Below are 13,619 nucleotides of genomic sequence, written 5' to 3' on the forward strand. Positions count from 1 at the left end.
GGCTTCTTTTTGTATCCCAAGCACTTAGCACAATGCCTAGCACAGAGTAGGCGCTTAATACATGTTTACCAACTGTCTGACAAACAGACTGTCTGACAAAAGCTGAAGAGATTCACTGCTTACATTCAAATCAGGGTGTGAATGGTCCAGTGCTGGTTTCTTCTGGTGTTAAAAAAAAAAATTAAACTGTTAACACAGACTTAAGGTTTTGGTTTCAATTTCTTAATTATGGAAAATTTAATAAAGTCCTGCTTCCAGTAAGTCTTGAAAAATGTACCAAAGTAAATCATTTAGCTCAGTACTTCCTTAAAATGTCTCTTCCTTCCAAAAGTACATATGTCCACATTATTGATTACTTCTATTTATTTTTTTTCTGCCTTATCTGCCTCATCTCCTTGGAAGATTGTAAAGATAGTGTTGCTTCCACCATCAGGTAGATGAATTAAAGCTTTTGGGGATGAGATGTAACTAGACTACAGTTCATGTGGGAAAAGCCCCTAGATGTTTTAATATGAACCAGAAACTCAGTCTGAGTCAGCAGGGCATTGTGGTAGCAAGAAAAGACCAGTATGATCTACATCAATGTAAGAGATCATACTATCTAGGATGAAAGGAAGTGTGTTCATCCTTCGTTGACAAAGGAGACCAGGCCATCAGAGAAATAATGACATGACTTGCACTTGACTTTATTTTGAGTGAGGGAGAGCTGTGCAGGTCATCAGCCTCACTTCTCCTCCAGAGCCATCTGAATCCAGTGGCCAAGTATTCATCAGGATGACTGGAGATGAGGCAATTGGGGTTAAGTGACTTGTCCAAGGTCACACAGCTAATGAGTGTCAAGTGTCTGAGGTGAGATTTGAACTCAGATCTTCCTGACTCCAGCACTGGTGCTCTATCCACTATGCTACCTAACTGCCCTGATGATGAGAGGAAATGTGGTTTAGTGGATAGAGGGCTGGTCTTGAATCATGAAGACATGAGTTCAAATCTTGTTTCCTGACCCATGTGAACAACTTGATCAAGATTAATACCTCTAGCCTTCAGTGATTCTAGGAACTTTTTAAGACCATACATTATAGATGACTTACAAATCTGTTTCAGAAAAGAGAATTTCTACATGAAACTTCCCTACATTGATTAAAATCACTGGTCTAGACCACGCTATATCTATTTGTCTGTTGGCTAGCTAGCTACAACAAGGGAAATGTTACTCTTTATATTTTCTACCTTATATCCAATCACACTGAGAGTATTCTGTTTGTTTTATGAGGACCACATTTTAGAGAACACACTGATAAATTGAAAGGTGTCCAGGACAATGAGGGGACTAAATTGCAGTGATGTTTATAAAGATCCTTGGAAGGAATTAAGTCAGTTTTTCTAGGGAAAGAGAAGATTTAAAAAAAACATAATAGTGGTCTTCAGTTATTCATAGAACCTGCATGTGAAAGAAGGATTTCACCTTGTTATGCCTGGCTAGGAAGGCAGAAATGGGCCAATGGGCAGATTACAGATGGGCAGATTTGAACTTGATATGAGACTTCCTAACAAGTAAAGCAGATCTGAAGTAAAACTGCCTCATGAGTGAGTTTCTTATCACTGGGGAGTCTTCACACAAGGCAAATGACCAATTATCAGGCATATCAGGGGAATGCTGGAGCCAGCTTGTACCAGCTCTTAAGAACTGATTGCTAATTTTTTTTATATGAGCATGTACATGTCAGGAATCAACAAAAGATATAAAACAGAGCTTGATTTATTATTTTAATTGTCTAGATTTAAGATTCTGGAGAAAATGTTAATAATACAGATTAAACTTAAAAATGTGTCTGTCTGAACATGTTCGGGTTTGTGGATTTTGTTGTTGTTGATGTTTTGCCAGAGAGCTTGTTGTTAAATATTCCAACACACCTTGTGATGAAGGGGATTCTTTTTCTTTATGATTTAAATTTATTTATTTTTAGTTTTCAACATTCATTTCCACAAGATTTTGAGTTCCAAATTTTCTTCCTAACTTTCCCCTCTCCCCCACCCTGAGATGGCATGCATTGTGATTACCCCTTCCCTTTTATCATCCCCTCCTCTTATCCCTTTCCCCTTTACTTTCTTGAAGGGCAAGATAGATTTCTCTACTGCCTGTATATCTTATTTCCTAGTTGCATGTAAAAACAATTTTTTAATATTCATCTTTAAAACTTTGAGTTCCAAATTCTCTTCCTTCTTCCCTCCCCACCTACCCCCATTGAGACAATATAGGTTGTGCATGCGTAGTTATGCAAAACACTTCCATAACACTCATGTTGTGAAAGACTAACTATATTTCCCTATATCCTATCCTTCCTCCTAATTATTCTATTTTCTCCTTTGACTCCGTCCCTTTTCTAGTGTTTGCTTCTGACTACCCCCTCCCCAAAAGTGCCCTGCCTTCTGTCATACCTCACCCCCACTTATCAAAGGGGATTCTTTTTGAAGTACAAGTTGGACTAAATGACTTCTCAGGGCCCTTCCAGCTCTGATATTCTCTGATTGCTTGTAGATTCATAGATTTGGGTCCCTGTTGCTTAATTTATCAGAAAACGATGCTTGTTCATGCTCTTTCTTTTTTCAATCTATTAATAGCTACTTGGAATTTTTTCTTCTCTCTACTAACAAATTTATAAAAGTTTGCCACAGATGCAGCTTTGTGTGTGAAATGAAAGTGTTTGGGTTTTTTTGTTGTTGTTGTTAGGTCAAACACCAAAGGAGAAAAGTATAATCTGCGTTTAAATATATAGGGAATGTTTTGTAAATGAAACTGATTTATGAATAAAATAAGATTAAAAACTGAGTTTTATGAAACTAATATTTCATTAGACTAAATTCATTGGGATAAAAGGTATCCCACCAATTTAGTCTAATGAAATTTTAGTTTATTCTGGAATTATTTTTTATTCCCTCACATCATGGGGAGTGATGTTATTATAACTGCTCTATCCCTTGGAGTGTTTCTTGGCCACAGTGTCCCAGAAGGAGGTTGTTATTTCAAGTGTAAAGTGAAAACAACCTGCTTTCATAGCTGTACATAACAAACTCGATCACTGATGGTGCAGTGTTTGTAAGATCAGGGCTAAAGATCTTATGGAGACAGTTTTATCCCCCAGAGGCAGGAGGTGGCTTTTGATCTAGTCACTCACTCTAGTTCTTAAGCTTTGTAATTTGGCAGTTTCTTAAGAGCTAGGTTTCCATCCACAGATTTTGCATGGAAGCATTTCACAAGTGCTATAGTTGGCAAAGGCATCACAGATGGGAAATCCTTAGGAATGTCTTACTGGAATGTCTCTGTTAATTATAGAATATTTCAGGGGAGCATTAAAAAGCTGCAGTAGACTGAAGGTGGCTCTCCTTGACCATTTCCCCCCCCCCCTTTTTTCTTCCCAATATGAATGCCTTCTCTAACATTTTCTGCCCATGTGAAATCTTACTATTCTCCAAGGCTTAGCTTTTTGATGAAGCCTTCCTGATTAGCTCACTAACATTCCCTGAATATCTTTGGCATCTGTATCTTTACCATACAATTTAGCACCCATAGACATCAATGACTGTTTTGTTTTTTTGTTGTTATATCAATTTTTTCATCAGTGTAGGGGAACTCCAATTGTGGAAACCAATCCATAATGGTTTTAATGAATGAAAATGACACTAAAGAAGATGCATTGCCATCTACTTTGCTGATGTACCCTAAGTACCACTGGACCTTTCCATCTGCTCTACTGCTGATTTCATCCATCTATTGTAATATTCACTCCTTAAGAATAGAGATCATCTAGCTTTTTAATTTGTATCCCCAATATCTAGCATTGTGCTTGACATATAGTAAGTGCTTAATAACTGTTTTCTTATTCATTTATTCAGTGCAGATTGGCAGCTTGTTTGTAATTCATATAGTCTTGGAGAATTACCTGGTGTTCTGAAAGGTTAAGTTGAAATTCACAAAGCTCATATCTGTCCAGAAGTGAGACTTAAACTTAGGTTTTCTAGATTTCAAATCCAGCCTTTTATTCATTACCTCTATGTGCCAAGTACTGTTTTAAATGATTATAAGTGCCTCACAATCTTCAGTCCTGTACTGTCTGCCCTCATATTACTGGTTCCATGTGCCAAAATGTGGCTTCTCAAGTCAATGTTCAAATTGAAGTAGTTGCATTGAATTAAGTGGAAATATCACAGGACCCTAGGAACTGGATAATAGGGTGACACTAATCTAAAACTAATGATTTAGTTTTCCCTTTGGATGCTAAAGATAACTATCTTGGGAACGACTGAAATAGAAACAGACCAGCTCACTTGAATAACTAGAAACATAGACATACATGGTTTGTGATATTTTACTCAGAAATTCAGAGTTTTAAGTTCAGAATACACTCTTCGTCAATTAAGACAGCCTTTTTCTAGAAGGAAGGATGCTGGGTAATATAACCTGGTCGGTAGAGAAAATGCATGTTTAAGATGATCAGCTGCCCAGCTGTGGTAGAAGACACTAATCTGGTCAGGTTATAATTTGACAACCTGTGTTTGTGCTTTCCTGGTCAATATCATTTGGAAAAGTGTCTTGTATAAAGGATTTATTACTTGCTGTCATTTCTACTCACAAATTGTGCATCTTCATTAAATATTTATTACATACTTTCTAGGGAGTATTGACATAAAAGCATTGAATGTGTGTTCATGACTGAAATGAGAATGGCAAAGGTGGCTTTCATTCAGCTCCTGGACTCATTAGGAAATATTGGGCATTCATTATTTCATTCCTGTGGTTGCTTCCTCTACTAGTTGCAACCCATCCACACCTTTTAAACTTTTATTCCCCTTGTCCGTGGCTTCTGATTAATTATTGATGGAGTATCTACCCAGTGAAGTTCAGTATTTCCTTGGTTCTTTTAACATTTCATGCATATCCATGTAGCACTCACCTATTATTTCTGCTTCTTGCTATGAGATCAGCTGACTTTTCTTGAAATTATTTCTTTATACCCCTTGCCATTTGCAAGTTATTTTTAAAGCTGATATCTTTCATTTTTAATTATTCAGTGGTTTCATTCGTGTCCGATTCTTCATGACCCCATTTGAGGTTTTCTTGGCAGATAACCATGTCCTTCGACATTCCATGTCCTTCTCCAGCTTATTTTTACAGATAAGGAAACTGAGGCAAACAGTGTCTTGCCCAGGTCATACAGCTAGTAAGTGTCTGTGTTCAAAAGACCTGGGTTCAAATCCTGCCTCTAATCCTTACTATATGTATCACTTTGGATAAGTTGTTTAGCATCCTTGGAATTCAGGCTTCTCATTTGTAAAACAAGGACACTATATAACACTTTAAGGTGTGTACATAGAACTTTTTCTTTTTTTGATCGTTATAATGATCCTGGAATGTAAGGTGGAATTATTATTCCTATTTCACGGTTGAGGAAACTGAGGCAGATACAGATTAACAGACTGGCCATGGGTCCAGTGGCTAATAAGTGTGTAAGGCAAGATTTTAACTCAGTCCTTCATGATTGTAAATTCAGCACTCTATCCACTGTGCCACCCAGTAACCACTAAAATGTAAATGAGACATTCTGACTAGATGGTCTCTTATCCATCTCTAGATTTGAAATCCTATAATCTTTATACTCAAAGAACCTTTGTAAAAAAAGAATATAAAAAGAAAAGAACAGTTCCACAAAACCAGCATATTTGCCACATCTGGATAAACTGTGTAATATTCAATACCCATAGTCCTCCACATCTGTAGTGAAGAAGGCAATGTGCATTTTATCAACTCTTTCCTGGGCCAACCTTAGTCATCACAAGGTTTAACCATTACTGTATTCAATTTTGTTTTAGTGCCTTTTGCATTTTCCCTCTCTAGTCCTACTTTAAAAAAAATGTTTTCTTGAGATATTAGATGTGAGTGAATATTGTTACTATTTTGATTAGCTGTGTGCAAAATAACTTCTTTGTTTCTTTGATGAGAACTCATCATTATGGAGATTGATTGAGCTTTAATAGTCAACAAGTCCTCAGCATTCTCAGGTACCTCTTCCCTCTGATTGGAGGGCTAGAGGGCAGAGCAAGAAACTCTTCCCTTTATAGTGGGTTCATAAATCTCCAACTGATTCCATTTTTCTGTCAGCTGTTCCACTTGGTTTCTTCTCTACCACCATTAAACACTCATACCCCCTTACTAGCAGCTGCCTCTTCTCCTTTTTGGCTTCATTTTGCGTGTTGTTTCCCCCATTAAACTATTAGCTCCTGGGGGCAGGGACTGTATTTGTCTTATTTTTATCCCTAGGGCTTAGTACTACACTGGCACATAGTTGGCACTTACTAAGTGTCTATTGACTATATAAATGTTTATTATTAATTATTGTGTAAATTAACTTAGGTGATATTATTTTTATTATATTGATATGGTCCCAAACATGAAAAATGACTATTCCTCCTATTTAATTCATGTAGTATTTCTTTAATGGACATCTTGTAATAGGATTCATATAAATTTTGGATATGTCTTGATATGTTAACTCCCAGATATTTTATACATTTTGTAATTATTTGTAATGTAATTTCCTTTTCTGTTGCTTCCTGCTAGATTTTGCTATTGTCATATGTATTTCTTTTGGATCTTATTACTTTTCTAGTAAGCCATTTCATTGCCTGCAAATGAGGATAAGTTTTCATTTCTCTTTACCAATGTTTATGCCTTTAATTTTTTTCTCTTATCTTATTAGCTTCAATAACATTTCTGGAACTATGTCTAATAATAGCAAAGAGTCCTGGGGCCTCCTTGCTTTATCCTCATATTTATTATGAAAGCTTGTAGCATTTCACCAGGACTAGGGAGATGATAATCCTACTTTTCTCTGACATTGTCAGACCACATCTGGAGTAATGTTCTATTCTGGGCACCATGGTTTATGAAGGTTGTTGATAAGCCAGAGGTCATCAAGAGGTGGACATCCAGGATGGTGAAGAGCCTGGAATACATGACACATGAAGATCAGTTAAAGAAATGAGCATTCATCTTCATTCAAGAATGAAGAAAAGAGGATTGGGGGTGGGGAGACTCAACTATGTTCAGGTATTTGTAGGACTTTCTTGTGGAGGAAAAACTATACTTATTACATTTGGCCCAGAGGGAAGAACCAGGAACCAGGAGGCAGAACCTGATAGAAGCCACAAAAAATGCCAGTTTAGGCTCATCATGAAAAGCATCCTAACAATTAGATGTGTCCAAAAATGAAATGCTTCCAGATGTGGTAACTTCCCCTTTCCTTGAGTGTGTTCAAGCAAAGGCTGGGTAGCTGCTTGTTGAGTATATTATACTAGGGGTTCCTTTGTTATGTGGGTTAGAATAGATAGCAACTAAGGTCCTTTCCAACTCTCAAATTCTGTCATTAAGTGGGCTAGAGAGTATAGTAGCATGGCAAATGGTAAGGTATGGTGGACTAGAGGATTTAGTGGCAAGGCAGATGGTAAGGCCATGTGGTCCTCAATTTGGTAGGAAGGATTATAGTTGGCAACTCTCTGATAATCCAAGTGGCATAGATGTCCATGTCCATCCATCAAGGGAAGGAATAGGTGGACAAATCTGGCCTACCACTATTTAGGAATGGGCAAGAGGGTTGAAGGGGCTACAGTCATTCTTTTTGGCTATTCCCCATGTCTGGAATGCTCTTTCTTCTTTATTTCAACTATGGACCTCCTTGGCTTCCTTTAAGACCCAACTAAAATCCCACCTTCCACAGGAAGCCTGCTCCATCACCTCTTAATTCGAATGCCTTCCCTCTGCTAATTATTTCCTGCTTATCCTACATAAAGCTTGTTTTGTATATGTTTATTTGCTTGTTGTCTCTCCCATTAAACTGTATACTTTTTGAGGTCAGGGGCTGTCTTTTTTCCTTTTTTATATTCCCTAGACCATAGCACATTGCCTGGCATGTAGTAGGTACTTAATAATGTTTGGTGATTTATTGAATTCCCACCCACAGAAGAAGGGATGGGAGATCAGTATCTGGCCAGGAAAGGGAAAATTATATTGAAAGGAAGTTTACAGGGAAAATATACCTGTTTCTCACCAAAATTTATAGTTTAAAAAGTCTTGTCAAGATTTTTTTTAGTCTAAGACTTGCGTTTGTTCTTCATTCTCGAAGAGGACCATAACATCAAGATGATGAAATGACTTTCAGCTGACTTTGATTTGAGTGAGGAAGAGCTGTTCAAGGTCACCGGCCTCACTTTCTTCTTCTGAGCCATCTTGGTCCAGTGGCATGATGTTCATCAGGATGACTGGAGATGGCCCAGAATGTTTGGTCTAAGAAGTATGTTATCGAAGTAGATACTTGATGTTTAGGTAATCAGCACTAGCCCAAGTTACTTAAAACACACATTTAATATAGCAATGGCCAGTGAGTATATATTTATATTATTAATTCTTAAACCTCCCATCTATTTGAAATCTTTCTAATGGGTTTTTTTTTTAATCATGAGCCAGTATTTACTACACTAAGGATGCCAACTCTCAGCTGTGTATTTGGGCTACAAGAGCTTTTCACTATCCTATTAAAATTGAGAGATGATTCTGCATTCAAGAATAGATCCTTTAACTATAAAGACATAGAAGCATTAAAATTAAAAGGAGGATTTTATAGAAAGAACAATGTAACATTGTTTGAGGTCCAATATTATATAACATGAGTATTATATATATTAACATTATATAAATATATATATCATTATAATGTTAAAAAAAGTAATATAAAACTCTAAAAAACCCCAAATAAACCCTGTAATATAAACTCTAAAAAAAACCCCATACATTTGAACAGTGGGATGGAAACATTTTGAGTATCTCATTGTTTTTCTCCTATCTTGCAGATATGCACATGACTCTTGCATTGGATTATGTAATCAAGAGACACCTATATAATTTCTTTAGAAATACCAGTGACTACAAACTCACATCAGACATTCAAGTCTTCAAAACAATTGTCCTAGCGCTTCCTGTGTATAAGTTATTGGAGATCCAAAGTCCAAAGAGAAGTTGGCTTTGAAAAGGGTACAGTTCATCTGAAAGTAAAGTGAAGTCAAGCAAACGCTGGACCTAGGCATAGGATCTAGGTTCTAATCTTGATTCTGATACTTATCAGTTGTGCAGTTTGGAAAAGTCATTTATATTTACATTTTTTTTCATCATGTAAAACGAGAGAGATGTCTAGATAATCCCAATGGTCCCTTTCAGCTCTAAAATTTAGGATGTTATGAGAGTATAAAGAACATAAGATGATATTTCTTTAGTAACATTTTTATTACTTGCAACATAGTGTATGAACAGAATACTAGTTATATTTGTAATTGTTCAGTTGTCTCCATCCATGTCTAACTCTTTGTGACCCCATTTGGGGTTTTCTTGACAAAGATACTAGAGTGGTTTGCCATTTCCTTCTCCAGCTCATTTTACAGATGAGGAAACTGAGGCAAACTGACTTGCTCAGCATCACAGCTAGTAAATGTCTAAGGTCATATTTCAATCCAGGAAGATGAGTCTTCCTGACTCCAGTCGTACTACTCCATCCACTGCACCAGCTAGCTGCACTATGGTTTCATGAGTTATGACCAAAGACAGCGTCAGCCCTTGTCTGTCAGTATTTTGCTAATGAGTTTCTTCAAACTTTAATATACTTTTTCTGAAAGTCCATTGCTGGGCCTGCACTTGGAGCCTTCCCAGCTTAGTAGGACCTACAGGAACTTGTATTTTCCTGAACCTTTGAGTACCCAGAGTCACTACCACACCCATGATTAAACATAAAAAGAGGAAATGATCATAACATTTTATCCTATGGAGCTGCAAGGGATCTCAGAAGTTATATAGTTCAACCCTTGTGTTCTTTCAGATGAACAAACTGAAGTAGCTGTGAGTTTGAACTCACTTCTCTCTACATTCTTCCCATTGCCTTATACTGCCCTCCTTTGTGAAAGCCAATGAAATATAAAGTCTCTAAATGATTCTTGTGTTTCAATATTTCTGATAGGGGTGCTCTCCTAGTTTCATCCCTGAGGTTAATTTTGTCATCCCCCAAGCTACCATAGAGAAGCAGGGTAGCCCAGAGAGCCATCCTTCATAGTCAAGAAGACTTGGGTTCAATACTAGTGGTTACCCTGGGGAAAGTCACTTAACTCCTCAGTGTCTTAGGCAACTCTTTAAGATTTCTAAATTGCAGAGAATGTGTTGATTTGAATTTGTAGATGGAACTTCTTCATCCAAAAATCAATGAAAGCACAGGAACAGTCTCTATCCCCGTGCTGACATATCCCCTGTACATCTTTGAGGGTGAAGGGGCAGTGGAGGACATTTATTGCACTTCAGATAATCCAGATTCTCTTTCTGCATCCAAATATTTTTTCAAAATAACACAATTCTTCTAACTTAATTAGGAAATTACTTGTACTCCACTAAGTAAACCTTCCATATATCTGGTTGTAGGTATGGTTTGAATGGTATTTTTTTTTAACATGTATAAAAATGAAGGACATATATTACCCTTTCAGGTTTTTCGGTCCTCATTTTAAAACCTTGGCCAAAAGAAAGGAGAAGGCAAATTGGGTATGGCATCTCATAATGACTCCAAATAGCTTTGAGGCTTCCCTGTATTAAATTTTCCAGTGAAACCTCAATATATGCTTTCTCCCAATTTCAACTTTTGGTCAGAGGTTTCGGCTCTATCCTAGTAACTGCTATTGGCTACCCCCATCCTTCATTAGGCAATTGATGTATTTATTTTTCTTCGCACAGCCAGATGTGTTAAATATTCTATTTGTTCTGAAGTTTTATGGAGATCACTGAATGAAGATTCTTGATCATTCTTTTAAAGGGGGAAAAAAACTTCTTGGTGTCTGCATGTCTTCAGAGTGAGTTTGGCAGGCGTGCTGATTATAGTTCTGGTTTGTAAAGCAATTTCTTTGATCAAGTGACAAGCAGATGGTGGTGGCGATAAACTCTCAGAAATGGTTTGCTCTGGTGTTCACAGGATTTCTGTGAAATGAGTAGAAAGATGTCTAAACTATTCAATTTGAAAATCTGAGGCAGGGAACCTCAGGTTCTTCCCTTCCTCCCACCCCAAGGCTGTCTAGGGGATTTTTGGTAATGGATTTCTGGGGGTCTAATGATTTTTAGCTGATCTCTCCTTAAACTTTTCTATATGAGCTTTTTTTTAAATAGTAGATATCTTATAACTTGTTATATTTTTTCCAGTTGTTTGATTTTGTTTCAATATTCCTTGTTGTTTCTATAATAATTTTGAGGGGATCTCTTATGTAAGGTTTCCTACCTTTTGTTTTAAATCATTTATTATCCTTCCAGTTCCCTCCCCCCCATCCAAACTCTTATTTTATTTAAAATTTGATTTAAAATTTTTTTTACTTCATTTCCCACAGGTATTCTTGTCCATATGAACAAGTGTTTTTTTTTTTCTCTCTGAGACTGTGGAATTAACCCCTTATGCATTTGTTTCTTGGGCATCTCTGGATCCATCCTATCTCTTCATAGTGTTCATTGTCTTCTGTTTACTGTTTTCTCTAGCCTAAGCTCTTGATTTGGAACGTTTGCCAAGGCAAGGCTAAGCTCTGCCCCTTAGACTAAGCGGTTGGACCCTGTTTGCCCCTGACCGCTATTTCCTACATTTCTGATTCTGGCATCCACTTCCCCTGTATGTTTGTATTCGGAGCATTTGTAAATTAAAGCCCCCCTTGGATCACTCAGGTTCAGAGTGCTGTGGTCCTGAAGGCCCTCTGAAGTTTTGAGGTCAGAATCCTATGAACTTCCAGTGCCCTTTGGGCTCTCAGACTGACGTGAATCTCTGATCATCCTTCAGTTTTTTTGTCTGCTCTCAGGTACACTGCACTGTAGTTTTAGGTGTTCCTGAAGGACTTCTGGTCTAAGCTTACAGGCATGTTTATCTGTTCTTGTGTTGGTTTTTCTAGTAGGACTCCTTTCCCAGCGCCTACTGGCTACTACCTCCTTTTTTTCCCCTGAAGTCTTGAGCCTGAACAAAGGTGCTTATTATAATTTCTCTTTGGATTTCTTGAATGTTATTTGATCTGGTGCACTTAGATCTTTGCTGGGTACATGTGGAAGAGCTGGCTTTTTCCACTCAGGTAGCCAAAGTCCCAAGTTATGGTTTTAAGGAAGTTAGGGATTCTTGAGGTGGAGAAGGAGGAGGGAGAGGGAAAGATCGCATAGATTGGACATTTTAGCATATGTCTGTTTCCTTTTTAAATAGCAGGGCTCAAGTCAAGGGAGCACTCTTTGAACATTGTTTCTCTGCTATTTCCATTAATGTTTTCAGACTCACTTCATCCAAATGTCTATTGAAGTCAGTAATGAGAAAATGAGGAGGTTTTCCATTATGAAGATATGCTTTTTTTGGAGCTTATACCTCTGTCATGGGCCAAAAAAAGTCAGTAGTTGTTAGCTACAGTATCATGTTTTCCAAAACACACATAATTTATTGTTACCCATATCTGTGAAGATTTTTGTATGACACATTTTGTTCTTGTACTTTTGTGAAATAAAAACTGCTAAAAGCTTAACCTTCACTTTTAATTAATGTCAGGTCACCTTAATATATTAAAAATCGTGAAAATTAGCAGTCAACTCATTCTTGCCATGCAATAAGTATCAATAAGCTGTTGGTCAGGGCAGTTTCTAAACAGCAAAGATTAAAGCGAAGGCACACGTGAATTTTGTGAATGAAACTATGAAGTGGAATCCTCTTGTGAAGGCAGCTCGATGGTACATGAATTATTTGGAAAGAAAAAAAGGAAGCTATTTTTAGAAACAGCATCCCCATGATTCTGAAGCTGTGTATTTGACAAACTAGAAATACACGCACTAAATAAAAATTACCAGATGTCAGTCTCTACATATTGCCAACTGGCAAGACATGTGGTAGAGTAAGCCGGGAAGAAATGATGCTCTTTTCTTGCCCGTGTTGGCTCAGGGTTGATTGAGGTGAGGTGTTGATGTCAAAATTTTAAACAACAATCCAGAGTATATTTCCTTATTCAGAAATCTTCTAAAAGTCCTTGCTAATAATTGTGGCAGTCTCTTAAGCACTTGACTTTTTTTTCTTCTTCATGACTTACAACTACATCTTGGGAAATATTAATAGTAGTAGAAGAATGGCTGGTAGTATTGGGTTTTTTTTTTCATTGATTATCTTCATGCTTGTCCTGTTTAAAAACAAGCTTTGGCAATTGTCCTGGATATTGAAGCCCAAATTGAATGTGGTCAATGCTGAATACAGTGAGGCTGATGACTTCTCTGTTATGTACTCTATTCATGGTAATATATCTTCTTATTTTTTCCTGAACCTGCTCATTCTGTTTTTCTTTCATTTTTAGAAATTCGAGCTCAGCTAATAGAGCAGCAGAAATGCTTGGAGCAGCAGACCGAGATGCGTGTACAGCTCCTGCAGGACCTGCAAGATTTCTTCCGCAAAAAAGCTGAAATTGAGACCGAGTACTCCCGAAACCTGGAGAAGTTAGCAGAGAGATTTATGGCCAAAACTAGAAGCACAAAAGATCACCAGCAGTACAAG

The 13,619-nt window shown here is 37.3% G+C and overlaps 1 protein-coding gene across 2 annotated transcripts in view; it reads left to right on the forward strand.

Moving 5' to 3' along the window:
• Window positions 1-13,619, forward strand: part of SRGAP1 (SLIT-ROBO Rho GTPase activating protein 1) — a 321,601-nt gene that overhangs the window by 123,070 nt on the left and 184,912 nt on the right. For both annotated transcript variants that reach the window (XM_072655259.1, XM_072655260.1), the window contains exon 2: window positions 13,423-13,618. In XM_072655259.1, coding sequence (XP_072511360.1) covers window positions 13,423-13,618 — 196 coding nt within the window. The remainder of the gene's footprint in view (window positions 1-13,422; window position 13,619) is intronic.

This window comes from Notamacropus eugenii, chromosome 3 (genome assembly GCF_028372415.1).
Source record: "Notamacropus eugenii isolate mMacEug1 chromosome 3, mMacEug1.pri_v2, whole genome shotgun sequence".
In the NCBI taxonomy this organism is placed as follows: domain Eukaryota; kingdom Metazoa; phylum Chordata; class Mammalia; order Diprotodontia; family Macropodidae; genus Notamacropus; species Notamacropus eugenii.